General features: G+C 42.2%; 1 protein-coding gene across 2 annotated transcripts in view; it reads right to left on the bottom strand.

Moving 5' to 3' along the window:
• Window positions 1-4812: 4812 nt before the first annotated feature.
• Window positions 4813-14103, bottom strand: part of FAM193B (family with sequence similarity 193 member B) — a 61256-nt gene continuing 51965 nt past the window's right edge. The window contains exon 10 of one of the 2 annotated variants that reach the window (XM_044277716.1): window positions 4813-5256. In XM_044277716.1, the coding sequence (XP_044133651.1) occupies window positions 5160-5256 (97 nt within the window). In that variant the 3' untranslated portion in view covers window positions 4813-5159. The remainder of the gene's footprint in view (window positions 5257-14103) is intronic. The other variant, XR_006387659.1, reaches the window with a different exon arrangement.

The raw sequence follows: 14103 nt of genomic DNA, 5'->3' as shown, positions 1-14103 counted from the left end.
CGGCCACGTCCAGGGAGGTTGGCTACAGTCCCATGGATCTTAAACTTATGAATAATATGTGCAACTGTACTCACAGGAACATCTAGTTGCTTGGAGATGGTCTTATAGCCTTTACCTTTAACATGCTTGTCTATAATTTTCTTTCTGATCTCTTGAGACAGCTCTTTCCTTTGCTTCCTCTGGTCCATGTCGAGTGTGGTACACACCATATCACCAAACAACACAGTGATTACCTGGAGCCATATATATAGGCCCAATGGCTGATTACAAGGTTGTAGACACCTGTGATGCTAATTAGTGGACACACCTTGAATTAACATGTCCCTTTGGTCACATTATGTTCTGTGTTTTCTAGGGGTACCATCATTTTTGTCCATGCCTGTTTCATGAGTTTATTTTTTTACATAATTCTGTTGAAGCATGGTTGAAAAACAATGTCTGACTTTCATTGGTTAACATTTATAGAATTTTAATTTATTATTACTTTTGTCAGATTAAAGTTATTTCTGTGACCATTGTGACTTTTTCTTTCATTGACCAAAGGGTACCAACAATTTTGTCCACGTCTGTACGTACCTGACTGTTGTCTTCCGTCTCCCCTGGTTACGGCCACCGCTCTTCTCAGGAATCGCGGTGGCTACGCTTGCGCAGACGACTTCTCTTCTCCCGGCAGGCCGCGCGCAGTCCCGAAAGCGCACGCCGAGGTCGTGCATGCGCTATGATTATTTCTTCCTGGCCAGTATACTAGCCAGAAATAAGTCACTAGGGCGCATGCGCGGCCTCGGCGTGCGGTCCAGCACGCAGCCCGGCCGGGAGAAGACTTCAATCAAGATGGAGCCCGCCCCCTGCCAAGTGCCGAAACCAGGATGGTGGACAGTGCGCTGGGAGCAGGTAAGTATGAAACTGCGTTTTGAGAATACCCCTTTAAAGCTCTCAACCAGGGAAGGAGTTTCTTCAAGGACCACTCTGTTAATACATCTTGGGCACAGAGATTTTTTTGGGAAGGAACATTTCTTCTTTTGGGACAGTTCCCCTTTAATGTTCTCTCTTCCCTAGGAAGACATGCAGGGAGCTAATTAGAAAAAAAAAATACAGCAATAATAGAGAGCAGTCACCCAGGAAGAAAGGAACCAAACCCCCTGTGCACAGAATGGAGGAAGGGGAGGAGTCTTACCGGGCTGGAGGTGTCAGTGGCCTTGCGGGTGGGTCGCTGTCCGCCTGTAAGGACATACTGCCGGTAGGAAGGCACGCTGTGTTCACCATAGAAGGGCATGTGCCCTCGCGTTCTCCCTTCTTATTTCCACTTTCTGGATCAGTGTGATGACGTCAGCGCCACAAAGCTGATGCCTGGATCATCATGCCGGGACACTCCGGAAACTGCGGGAGCCTTCCCGGGCCCATGGGAACGCCCCCAACCACTGCACCATACGGTTCCCCCCCTGGGAACACAGAAAAAAGCCCGGGTTAGCAAGCACACGCCAGACTTACAAGCAGAGAAGGTAATAGCGATCCTCCTTGCTCCGCAACCCCTCCTCCTGCGGCATCCCTCCTGACGAACCAGGAGAACAAACCTAAAGGCCCTGAGCTCCAACGCTGATCCACAACCTGCCTTCAGAGGGACAGGAAACAACTGGAGAAGGCAAGAGAGAGGGGGCCTTTTATTGGCTGATCTCACAGTGGTTTCCTTTCGCTAAGAAGGCGGGTTACCCTCCAGGTGGTGCCGTCTTGGAGGTGTGGGGAAAAATGTTTTGTTGGCTGGGAACTAGACTTTTTCTTCACTAGACTGGCTAAATCAATCACGAGAAGTTGAGTAGCTTCCACTATTCTGAGGTGAGATGAGTCTGCGGAAAACATGTCATCTAGATAAGGGATTACAAAAACTCCCTTCAGATGAATAAATCAGACTATGTCTGCCAAGATCTTTGTGAAAACCCAAAGTGCACTGGAGAGAACAAAAAGCAGGGCCTGATATTGAAAATGGCATAGCTCGCCTTTTACGTAAACAGCAAACCTCAGAAATTGCCCCCTAGACATTAAAACATTTGGTATTAAATTGAGACTCTTTAATGTCCCCCAACTTCATTATGCCCAGTGTCCTTTGGTAAACATAATGGAACAGTCATCAGAGGAATCAGTCACCATCTGAAAAAAGCTTTCCCTCATCAAAATCAAATGAACCTGAAAATGGATCCAAGGATTTTGATGTTGAAGGATGCAAAGAAGTAGGGGTCATACGCTGGTCAATTGCAGAATTCACTTCATCCCTAATAAGGGTTCTAAGGATTTCCACGAAGGATGCATACAGCACACTTCTTTTTCGCAAATTCACCACCTGTGGCCTTTGTAGGGTCAACGTCTGTAGCCTAGAGGGTATACATATATACATGGAATTAGAGCCCAACTTATTATGAGACCTTCACCAAATACCTGACTGGTGAATACCAGGGACATTAGGGAACATTAAGCCCACAAAACCCCATTACAAACAGAGGTGGTCTCTTACCGAGCTGAGGGCTTTTGAGGAATCTGCAGACTGCCAGGGAGCGTAATCTGCATCAGAGGTGGACATCCTGCTGCCTGTAGAGAGGACCACACCGCCTTGTTGCTGGGACTCAAGTTTAAAGTCCCCGGCTGCGTGCCCTTACTGGCTCCTCCCTTCATGCTCCAGCTGCCCGATGCACATCACATGTGACATCAGTGCAATACCTAAAATAAAGTGAAGTGTATAGCAATAATCCTCCTGCCCACAGAGGATTCCCATCTGCAGAGGCCTTATAAAGCGCAGATGCCTCGTGCCTGTATGGCAACAGCCCGAGATGCCTACAGAAACTTACACAAAGGGACAGAGAAGGGGAACCAATGTCCCACCCGGAGCCTCTGTCCCCTACTCAGAAGAAGGGGAAAGGTCCAGGCTGAGTGATCCAAGCCAGAGCATTGGCGGAGGCTTCCACGCATCCTGAGGGACAGGAAACCACAATTGAAGCAGGTATAAGTCGTTGTCTTTTTATTTGGGCTTCCACCGTTTTCTGCCCTCGAGAGGTAGGATAATCCTCCTAGCCGTGCTGCTGGGGAGGCATTAGAGAAATAAATATCCTTGGAGGATTCCCCGATGCAGTTTTAAGCATCTATTCTGTTTTAGCTCTTTAGGAGTTCTACAGCAAAAAAGATCTCCGTGCTGATGCTTAAAGGATAATCTTTTAGCATATGTTACTGCTGCAGCAGCATTATTATGCATAAAGCAATCTTTAGTTTCTTCACTTACCACTGTTTTCCTTCAGTTTTCCCCTTAGTTTTGGCTGTTTTGAATCCTACATTATGAGGATCTTCTCAAGATGGCTCCTCTGCCACTTCTGAGGCCAAAACTGCATTCCCTCAGGTCACATACAAACTTGCTGTAGCCAGCAGCTTCCTGCCAGCCAATCAGATTGGATTACTGAGAGACACGCCTCCTCACTCTGAAGCCCAATGCAGGCATGCAGTGTGAAGGACTGCCCCTCTGTCTTCCTAGCCATAGCAACAATCTTTTAATGGACCAGTGGAAAGGGACAGCAGACATTAATAAAAGCTGTTATAAGGTAACTACAGATCTTTTGGCAATCATTGACAGACTAACTCAGATCTACATAACTAGCTCTAATAAATTAGCAAACAAAATAATAATAATGATATGACAGTTATCCTTTAAGAAACATAGATCTCAGCTTTCTCAGCTTTTGAATGCTCATATTTTTTCCACAAAGTATGACATTTAAGAAAAACTTCTGTTGCTGCCCACACCAAGCAATAACAGCACAGATTTCATTTTTTATAGTGCAATTGAAAAAGCTGTACCATGACTGGTTGCAACAATTTCAGTTTCATATTTTTATATAGAGAAAATAGTCAAACAAAAGAAAAAACAACCAAACACATTTCTGCCTGTGTCCAAATGTCATTTAATCTTTCTGAAAGAAAGATTTTCACAGTATAAAAAAGTAAATAAAAAAATTAAAACAAAAAAAACAAAAAAACACAGCAAAGCCAATATACACTTGGCGAACAGAACATTAATAAAATCCAATGTCGAATCCAAAGGACCTGCTTATCCACAAGGCCAAAGTCCTACGGTTTATTCGAGCATAGCACCAGCTGTCAGGTAAAAATAACGTGAAAGGAAAAAATTAGAGAGAAAAAAACATTATTTCTGTTTCATTGTAGTGAGACAGATACATTATTTTGGTTGGTAGAAAGAGATGCAAAAGGAGTACACATAGCAAAGGATTGGAGACTATTTAAAGGGTGCTCTAGTTAAAAGGGTCAAGTACCTCTCATTACACCCTTCTGTAGGCGCCACACAAGATGCAAAGTGGAGAAATAGGAGAGATGCAAGTGCTTGATAAAAGGGACATGTTTGCATCTATGGGAATGGCTTCTGATCATTCTATTATGTTTTCATTTACGGTAAAAACAGGAGAGTGATTAATATCTCCCCTTCTGATGCATCAAGTATTCATTTTACTGAATGATCATCAGGATCTATGGTCTCTGAATGTGTCAGGACTCACAAGGCAGAATGCGGAAAATGTATTCACCCTGCACAGTGGTCCTGCTCTTCAAGAGGAGGCAATGACATCTGTAACAGTTCCCAGTACACCGAAGGCTATCATCTGCATGGCATAAAATAGGACATCACATGCTGCCAATGGGCATGTGCACACAACTATTTACAAAATGGAAACCAATTCAATTTGTTGGATAAAAAAGAATTTCTAGCTATGGATTCCTTGACTGTGTTCTTGGTTTACTCCGGAAATGTAATCTAAAGATCCGTCATTCTTTATAAAGATATATCTTTTATTATTGCCTAGGTTGACCTACATGTAAATGAAGAGACCTCGGAGAAGAAAGTGGTTATAGACACTGATGGAAAATAAACTTCATTTTTTTTTCCTAGCAGAAGAGGCAGAGTTCATTAGTTGCATCCCTAGATCAGAAAAAGAAAAATTACATGATTTCAACAGCGCGGATTGGAGGAAAGGCGCTGGAAAATTTTCTTAGTAAAAAAGAAAATGTATTATTAAAATCCCTCAAATGTTTGTGTCAGTGCAAAATAGAGTAGCGGGGGACTAGAGGTGTACTGGTGAGTTAAAGAAGGAAAATAGTGTTCGAAAGTGCAGGCATCACTGTGCCATATTGGAAGTGGTTTTCTTCAGGGTAAAATTGGTCCAATTTACAGCAACTTTCTGGCGTGTTTGTTTGGCAGAGTCCAGGCAGAACCTACAAAAGAACAGGAATTCATGAAGATATAACATGAAGATATGGTCTCCTCAATCTTACATTGTCATTTACCATGTCTGTGTAGTCATACCTGACAGAAAGGATATGAGTGCTTTTTACATATGTCCTAATGTATGGTAGTGGACTCGCCTGCTCTTCTGACAGGGCTGTTCTAGTAAATACTTATATTCCTAAAGAAATACCAATTCTGATGCATCTTTTCTGAGTACTCTGCGTTTTGTCATTCCCGCGTTATTCACTAAATCGACAACTTAAAGATTGACACTATCCAATAAGTAGTGCCAGTATCAGACTGTGTGAAGACAAATGTTACTGACAAGGGGGTAGGTGACACCTAGAGGAGAAGCCCAATGCAGCTGTCTCAGAAAAGATGTTCCAGGATTGTTCTTTCAAGGAGAATACAACCATTTGCTAATGGCTTCATGTGAACTTCATCACTTAGATATAGTGCAGCCATAAATACATGTATCCCATATAGTTTGGTCCCGATTTATCATACCTTCACTCCAGAATTCTGGCATCAAAAAGTCGCAAAATAGGGCCAAATTTAAGCACTTCTGCAAAACTTTGAGACTTTTGACACTCACTTGCCAAAATTCGCATTTTTACACCACTCACTCCAGTTTTGTTATGTGGGTGGAAAAATGATGATTACACTTACACGTAATCGGATTTTCCCTTCCCCCACGACAGCACCACAAAGAGAGAGGATCCGCCCCCAGGGACAGGAAACCTGCAGAATAAAAATGCGGAGCCTCTCTCCCACCTCAGTGGTTTACAGAGCGTGAGTGACTACATCCCAAGTTAATCATTATATATATATATATATATATATATATCTCTATCTATCTATCTATCTCTCTATATCTCTCTATCTCTATCTCTCTATCTCTATCTCTCTATCTATCTCTCTATCTATCTCTCTATCTATCTCTCTATCTATCTCTCTATCTATCTCTCTATCTATCTCTCTATCTATCTCTCTATCCATCTATATATCTATATACACACAAAATAGAAAAATGAAGTCAGCACCAACCTATAAACAATACTTACCCAAAACATAGCACTCCAGGATAAATGTGGAAAATAGTGGTTTATTCACCCAAAAAGGCTTCACACATTATCCTGGAGTGCTGCTCTATTTTTTGGAATATATATATATATATATATATATATATATATATATATATATATATATATATATATATATATATATATATATACATATACACAGTGGAGGAAATAATTATTTGACCCCTCACTGATTTTGTAAGTTTGTCCAATGACAAAGAAATGAAAAGTCTCAGAACAGTATCATTTCAATGGTAGGTTTATTGTAACAGTGGCAGATAGCACATCAAAAGGAAAATCGAAAAAATAACTTTAAATAAAAGATAGCAACTGATTTGCATTTCATTGAGTGAAATAAGTATTTGAACCCCTACCAACCATTAAGAGTTCTGGCTCCCACAGAGTGGTTAGACACTTCTACTCAATTAGTCACCCTTATTAAGGACACCTGTCTTAACTAGTCACCTGTATAAAAGACACCTGTCCACAGAATCAATCAATCAAGCAGACTCCAAACTCTCCAACATGGGAAAGACCAAAGAGCTGTCCAAGGATGTCAGAGACAAAATTGTAGACCTGCACAAGGCTGGAATGGGCTACAAAACCATTAGCAAGAAGCTGGGAGAGAAGGTGACAACTGTTGGTGCGATTGTTCGAAAATGGAAGGAGCACAAAATGACCATCAATCGACCTCGCTCTGGGGCTCCACGCAAGATCTCACCTCGTGGGGTGTCAATGGTTCTGAGAAAGGTGAAAAAGCATCCTAGAACTACACGGGAGGAGTTAGTTAATGACCTCAAATTAGCAGGGACCACAGTCACCAAGAAAACCATTGGAAACACATTACACCGCAATGGATTAAAATCCTGCAGGGCTCGCAAGGTCCCCCTGCTCAGGAAGGCACATGTGCAGGCCCGTCTGAAGTTTGCCAATGAACACCTGAATGATTCAGAGAGTGACTGGGAGAAGGTGCTGTGGTCTGATGAGACCAAAATAGAGCTCTTTGGCATTAACTCAACTCGCTGTGTTTGGAGGAAGAAAAATGCTGCCTATGACCCCCAAAACACCGTCCCCACCGTCAAGCATGGGGGTGGAAACATTTTGCTTTGGGGGTGTTTTTCTGCTAAGGGCACAGGACAACTTATTCGCATAAACGGGAAAATGGACGGAGCCATGTATCGTGAAATCCTGAGCGACAACCTCCTTCCCTCTGCCAGGAAACTGAAAATGGGTCGTGGATGGGTGTTCCAGCACGACAATGACCCAAAACATACAGCAAAGGCAACAAAGGAGTGGCTCAAGAAGAAGCACATTAAGGTCATGGAGTGGCCTAGTCAGTCTCCGGACCTTAATCCAATCGAAAACCTATGGAGGGAGCTCAAGCTCAGAGTTGCACAGAGACAGCCTCGAAACCTTAGGGATTTAGAGATGATCTGCAAAGAGGAGTGGACCAACATTCCTCCTAAAATGTGCGCAAACTTGGTCATCAATTACAAGAAACGTTTGACCTCTGTGCTTGCAAACAAGGGTTTTTCCACCAAGTATTAAGTCTTTTTTTGTTAGAGGGTTCAAATACTTATTTCACTCAATGAAATGCAAATCAGTTGCTATCTTTTATTTAAAGTTATTTTTTCGATTTTCCTTTTGATGTGCTATCTGCCACTGTTACAATAAACCTACCATTGAAATGATACTGTTCTGAGACTTTTCATTTCTTTGTCATTGGACAAACTTACAAAATCAGTGAGGGGTCAAATAATTATTTCCTCCACTGTGTATATATATATATACACACACACACACACACACACATATATACAGTACAGACCAAAAGTTTGGACACACCTTCTCATTCAAAGAGTTTTCTTTATTTTCATGACTGAAAATTGTAGATTCAGACTGAAGGCATCAAAACTTTGAATTAACACACGTGGAATTAAATACATAATAAAAAAGTGTGAAACAACTGAAAATATGTCATATTCTTGGTTCTTCAAAGTAGCTACCTTTTGCTTCGATTACTGCTTTGCACACTCTTGGCATTCTCTTGATGAGCTTCAAGAGGTAGTCACCTGAAATGGTTTTCACTTCACAGGTGTGCCCTGTCAGGTGGGATTTCTTGCCTTATAAATGGGATTGGGACCATCAGTTGCGTTGGAGAAGTCAGGTGGATACACAGCTGATAGTGCTACTGAATAGACTGTTAGAATTTGTATTATGGCAAGAAAAAAGCAGCTAAGTAAAGAAAAACGAGTGGCCATCATTACTTTAAGAAATTAAGGTCAGTCAGGCCGAAAAATTGGGAAAACTTTCAAAAGTGTCCCCCAAGTGCAGTCACAAAAACCATCAAGCGCTACAAAGAAACTGGCTCACATGCAGACCGCCCCAGGAAAGGAAGACCAAGAGTCACCTCTGCTGCGGAGGATAAGGTCACCCGAGTCACCAGCCTCAGAAATCGCAGGTTAACAGCAGCTCAGATTAGAGACCAGGTAAATGCCACACAGAGTTCTAGCAGCAGACACATCTCTAGAACAACTGTTAAGAGGAGACTGTGTGAATCAGGTCTTCATGGTAGAATATTTGCTAGGAAACCACTGCTAAAAGGACAGGCAACATGCAGAAGAGACTTGTTTGGGCTAAATAACATAAGGAATGGACATTAGACCAGTGGAAATCTGTGCTTTGGTCTGATGAGTCAAAATTTGAGATCTTTGGTTCCAACCATGTCTTTGTGCGACGCAGAAAAGGTGAACGTATGGACTCTACATGCCTGGTTCCCACGTGAAGCATGGAGGAGGAGGTGTGATGGTGTGGGGGTGCTTTGCTGGTGACACTGTTGGGGATTTATTCAACCAGCATGGCTACCACAGAATCTTGCATGCTATTCCATCCGGTTTGCGTTTAGTTGGACCATCATTTATTTTTCAACAGGACAATGACCCCAAACACACCTCCAGGCTGTGTAAGGGCTATTTGACCATGAAGGAGAGTGATGGGGTGCTGCTCCAGATGACCTGGCCTCCACAGTCACCGGACCTGAACCCAATTGAGATGGTTTGGGGTGAGCTGGACCGCAGAGTGAAGGCAAAAGGGCCAACAAGTGCTAAGCATCTCTGGGAACTCCTTCAAGACTGTTGGAAGACCATTTCAGGTGACTACCCCTTGAAGCTCATCAAGAGAATGCCAAGAGTGTGCAAAGCAGTAATCAAAACAAAAAGGTAGCTACTTTGAAGAACCTAGAATGACATTTTCATTTGTTTCATACTTTTTTGTTATGTATATAATTCCACGTGTGTTAATGCATAGTTTTGATGCCTTCAGTGTGAATCTACAATTTTAATAGTCATAAAAATAAAGAAAACTCTTTGAATGAGAAAGTGTGTCCAAACTTTTGGTCTGTACTGATATATATATATATATATATACACATACATACACACACACACACACACACACACTGCCTGTCCCAAAAAAAAAAAAAAAAAAAAAAAAAAAGGAGTCACCAAAAAAAAAAGCCTTTAGCTTGGATTACGGTAGGTATTCGCTGTGGCATTGTTTCGATAAGCTTCTGCAATGTCACAAGATTTATTTCCATCCAGCGTTGCATTATTTTTCACCAAGATCTTGCATTGATGATGGTAGAGTCTGACTGCTGCGCAAAGCCTTCTCCAGCACATACCAAAGATTCTCAATGGGGTTAAGGTCTGGGCTCTGTGGTGGCCAATCCATGTGTGAAAATGATGTCTCATGCTCCCTGAACCACTCTCACAATTTGAGCCTGATGAATCCTGGCATTGTCATCTTTGAATATGCCCGTGCCATCAGGGAAGAAAACATCCATTGATGGAATAACCTGGTCATTCAGTATGTTTAGGTAGTAAGCTGACCTCATTCTTGGAGCACAAACTGTTGCTGAACCTAGACCTGACCAACTGCAGCAACCCCAGATCATGGCACTGCCCCCACAGGCTTGTACAGTAGGCACTAGAAACGGTGGGTGCATCACTTCATCTGCCTCTCTTCTTACCCTGATGCGCCCATTACTCTGGAACAGGGTAAATCTTGACTCATCAGACCACATGACCTTCTTATATTGCTCCAGAGTCCAATCTTTATGCTCCCTCACAAATCAAAGCCTTTTTTTCTGGTTTGCCTCACTGATTAGTGGTTTTCTTACGGCTACACAGCTGTTCAGTCCCAATCCCTTGAATTCCCTTCGCATTGTGCATGTGGAAATGCTCTGACTTTCACTTTTAAAGATAGCCCTGAGTTCTACTGTTGTTTTTCTTCGATTTGATTTCAAATGTTTAAGTCATCGCCGATCGCAATCATTCAGGATTTTTTTCCCACCACATTTCTTCCGCGAATACTATGGGTCCCCACTATCCTTCCAGTTTTTTATAATGCGTTGCACAGTTCTTAACCCAATTTTAGTAGTTTTGCAATCTCCTTAGATGTTTTCTCTGCTTGATACATGCCAATGATTTGACACGACCACGAGAGGTGTCTTTCGACATGGTTGTTTAAGAAATGAGAAGCAACTTATTGCACCAGTTGGGGTTAATTGATAATCGCCCATGCAGTAATTATCTAATAGGAGGCTCACAACTATTTGCTTAGTTAAATCCAGGTGGCAACTTTTTTTTAATGGACAGGCATTGTATAGATATATATAATATTTTATTTTTTTTTTTGCTACATCCAGTGCATGAGAAAGGTGGAACCATGAAAACCCCAGGGAGGGAATAAGCAAGGGTGCTGCCATGGGGTCTGGAAAATCTGATTACCAGTAAGTGTAATCATCATTTTTCCCTTCCCCCATGACAGCACCACAGAGAGAGATTACAGAGAACACCCCTTCCTTACAGAGGGGGGGGGGGGGGGGGGGCCACTTGAAGAACCCTGGTATACCTTTCCCTTCATCCTACCTGAAAAAAAAAAAAAAAAAAAAAAAGAACAAAAAGAGAAGAGGATTCCCTCCAATCCTTATTACATCTAGGTAATGCAAAAGGCATCTCCTAACGTCTAGACAGTGTAACCTACTCTCCTCTTGAGTCTTGGGATCAGAAAAAAAAGGTTGGAAGTACAATTTCCTGAATTCTATTAGTCCTAGATGGAGCCTTTGGCAAAAAGGCAGGATCTGGTTTCAGAACCACTCTATCAGCAATTGACATAAAAGGGGGGTTTATAGAGAGCCTGGATCTCGCTGATTCTTCTGGCGAAGGTTAAAGCTATTAATAAAACTAGCTTGAATGTAAGGAGTTTTACAGAACAGGAAGACCATGGTTCAAATGGTTGATGGGTCAATGCATTCAGAACTAAGTTTAAATGCCACAGGGCCATACTGGGAGATTTTACTGTTAGAATTCTGTCCACTGCTTTAAAGAACCTTCCCAACAATGGGTTAGAGGCAAAGTTTCTATGAAAAAGGGGGTAAAAAAAAAAAAGTAGATACCTGAACTTTTAGAGTGCTTTTAGCTAGTCTCCCTGTCAGCCCTTTGTGCCGAAATTCCAGGACTTGGAAAACAGAGGAATCAATTGGAAAGGTGGAAAAGCATAACCCAAGGGGAAATTCCACTTCAGGACAAGAGCATCTACCCCATACAGGGCTTCCTTCGGGTTGAGAGAACAAAAACAGTTCACCTTCCTGTTTGCTCTGGTGGCAAAGATTGATGGAAGGAAGACCCCATAACCTGACTATTTTTAAGAAGACTTCCCGATTTAATGACCACTCCCCCTGTCTCAACTGGTGTCGACTTAGAAAATCCACCTGGACATTCTCTTTGCCGATTATATGGAGGGCGGAGACGTGACTGACCCTTCCTTCCAGATACTGAAACAGAAGAGTTGCTTCTCTCATGAGGGACGTAGATCTTGTTGCCCCCTGGTGATTTATATATGCTACTATTGCCCGATTGTCCGACATTATTCTTTTCTTATATGATCTGAATAAATTAGGGGTATCGCTTTCTCCAAAGCCATACTCACAGCCAGTAATTCCTTTCCGTTTGAGGAAAACGTCTTCTGCATCGGAGACCATCTCCCTTGGATGACCTGGTCTAGAAAGTGGGCCCCTCATCCAAAAAGGGACTGGCATCCGTAGTCCACGCCACTGGACTGGCAAAATTTCAAGGGATTCCCTGATCTAAAATTGACTTAATCTCCCAACATGTCAGACTTATCTTTGAGATCCTTATTTCTGACTCCAAGGAGCTCCACCGTTCTTTTAAGGCAAAAAAAAATCTCCATCTGTAAGGCTCGAGTATGGAATTGAGCAAATGCCACTGCTGGTATACAAGAGGTTAGGGACCCCAATATTAACATAGCCATACGAATGGACAGACACTTTGATGTTTTTAACATTTGTAGCCTCGTCTGTATGTATGTGATCTTTTCTTCCGTTAGAAATACCCTCTGGGCTATAGAATCCAAGAGGAGAGCCAGGAATAGCTGGTGAGTCTTTGGTTCCATTCGGGACTTCTTCAGATTTATTATCCACCCATTTTTGACACCTTATGTACTGCTGATATACAACTTTGTTGAGAGTTTGCAATGATCAAAAAATCGTCTAGGTATGGCAGGAATAAAACGTCCTCTTTCCTTATAAAGGATTCCACCTCTGAAATTATCTTTGTGAATAGTCTGGGGGCCATGGAAAGACCGACTCGGAGTGCCTGATATTGGAAATGACGAATCTGAACCCTGACTATTACAGCCACTCTGAGAAACTGTTGATGAGAGGGGAGAATGGGAACGTGGTAATACGCGTCCTTCAGGTCGAGGACTGCTATGAAACAACCCGGGTACAGTAATTGGATAGCGGATTTTACAGTTTCCATCGTGAATTTTCTCACAACAAGGTGTCCGTATAATTGTTTCAGGTTTATAATAGTACAAAAGGTATTGTCCGGTTTCTTTACTAGAAAGAGGGGAGAATAATACCCCTTTCCTTATTTCGTCACTGGTACTGGAATCAGAACTTGTTTCCCCTCTAATTGCAGAATCTCCGCTTCCATTGCTGATAGACCCGATGACTACCCCTGGGGTTTTGTGATCTTGAATCTCTGAGGGGGGAATGAGCGAAATTCTAGTTTTAAACCTTCTTTTATTAGGTTCTGAACCCATCGAAAGGGACGTCTAGATTTAGAGACACCTGGAAATGTTTATTTTTAAAAATCATATGCCTTTTCTATAAGGGAGTCTAATTCTGGCCCAAACAAGAATTCTCACTGACAAGGGATACCACACAATTGTTGTTTAGAAGACAGGTCTCATCCTCTCCAATTCTTTAACCATAGAGCTCTCCGAGCTGAATTGGAAAGAATGGAGGCATGAGCTAACAATCTAATAGAGTCCACAGAGGCATCAGCCATAAAGTCTGCTGCCTTCTGTAAGGTAGGGATAGAGGCTAAGATTTGTTCTCTGGGGCATTTATCACAAATCTGGTTCCCCAACCTCTCTAACAAAATGACCTTGGATCTGGCTGCAACCGTAGATGCTACACTAGGTCTAAAAGCGGAGGTGGATGCCTCCCATGTACTTTTAAGGCAGGAGTCAATCTTCCTAACCAACAGATCTGTTAGAAATCCCATGTTCTCGAATGGAAGTGAGGAATTTTTTGATATTTTGGAAATGGCAACATAAATTTTTGGTGCCTTATCCCAAGTAGAGGCCTCTTCCTCAAAGGGATATCTTCTCTTAAAACTCCTAGGGTTAAATATCTTATCAGTTTTTTTTTCCATTCTTTACTAA

The sequence above is a fragment of the Bufo gargarizans genome, chromosome 2 (assembly GCF_014858855.1).
Source record: "Bufo gargarizans isolate SCDJY-AF-19 chromosome 2, ASM1485885v1, whole genome shotgun sequence".
Taxonomy (NCBI): domain Eukaryota; kingdom Metazoa; phylum Chordata; class Amphibia; order Anura; family Bufonidae; genus Bufo; species Bufo gargarizans.
This window is presented reverse-complemented; position numbering and strand designations above follow the sequence as displayed.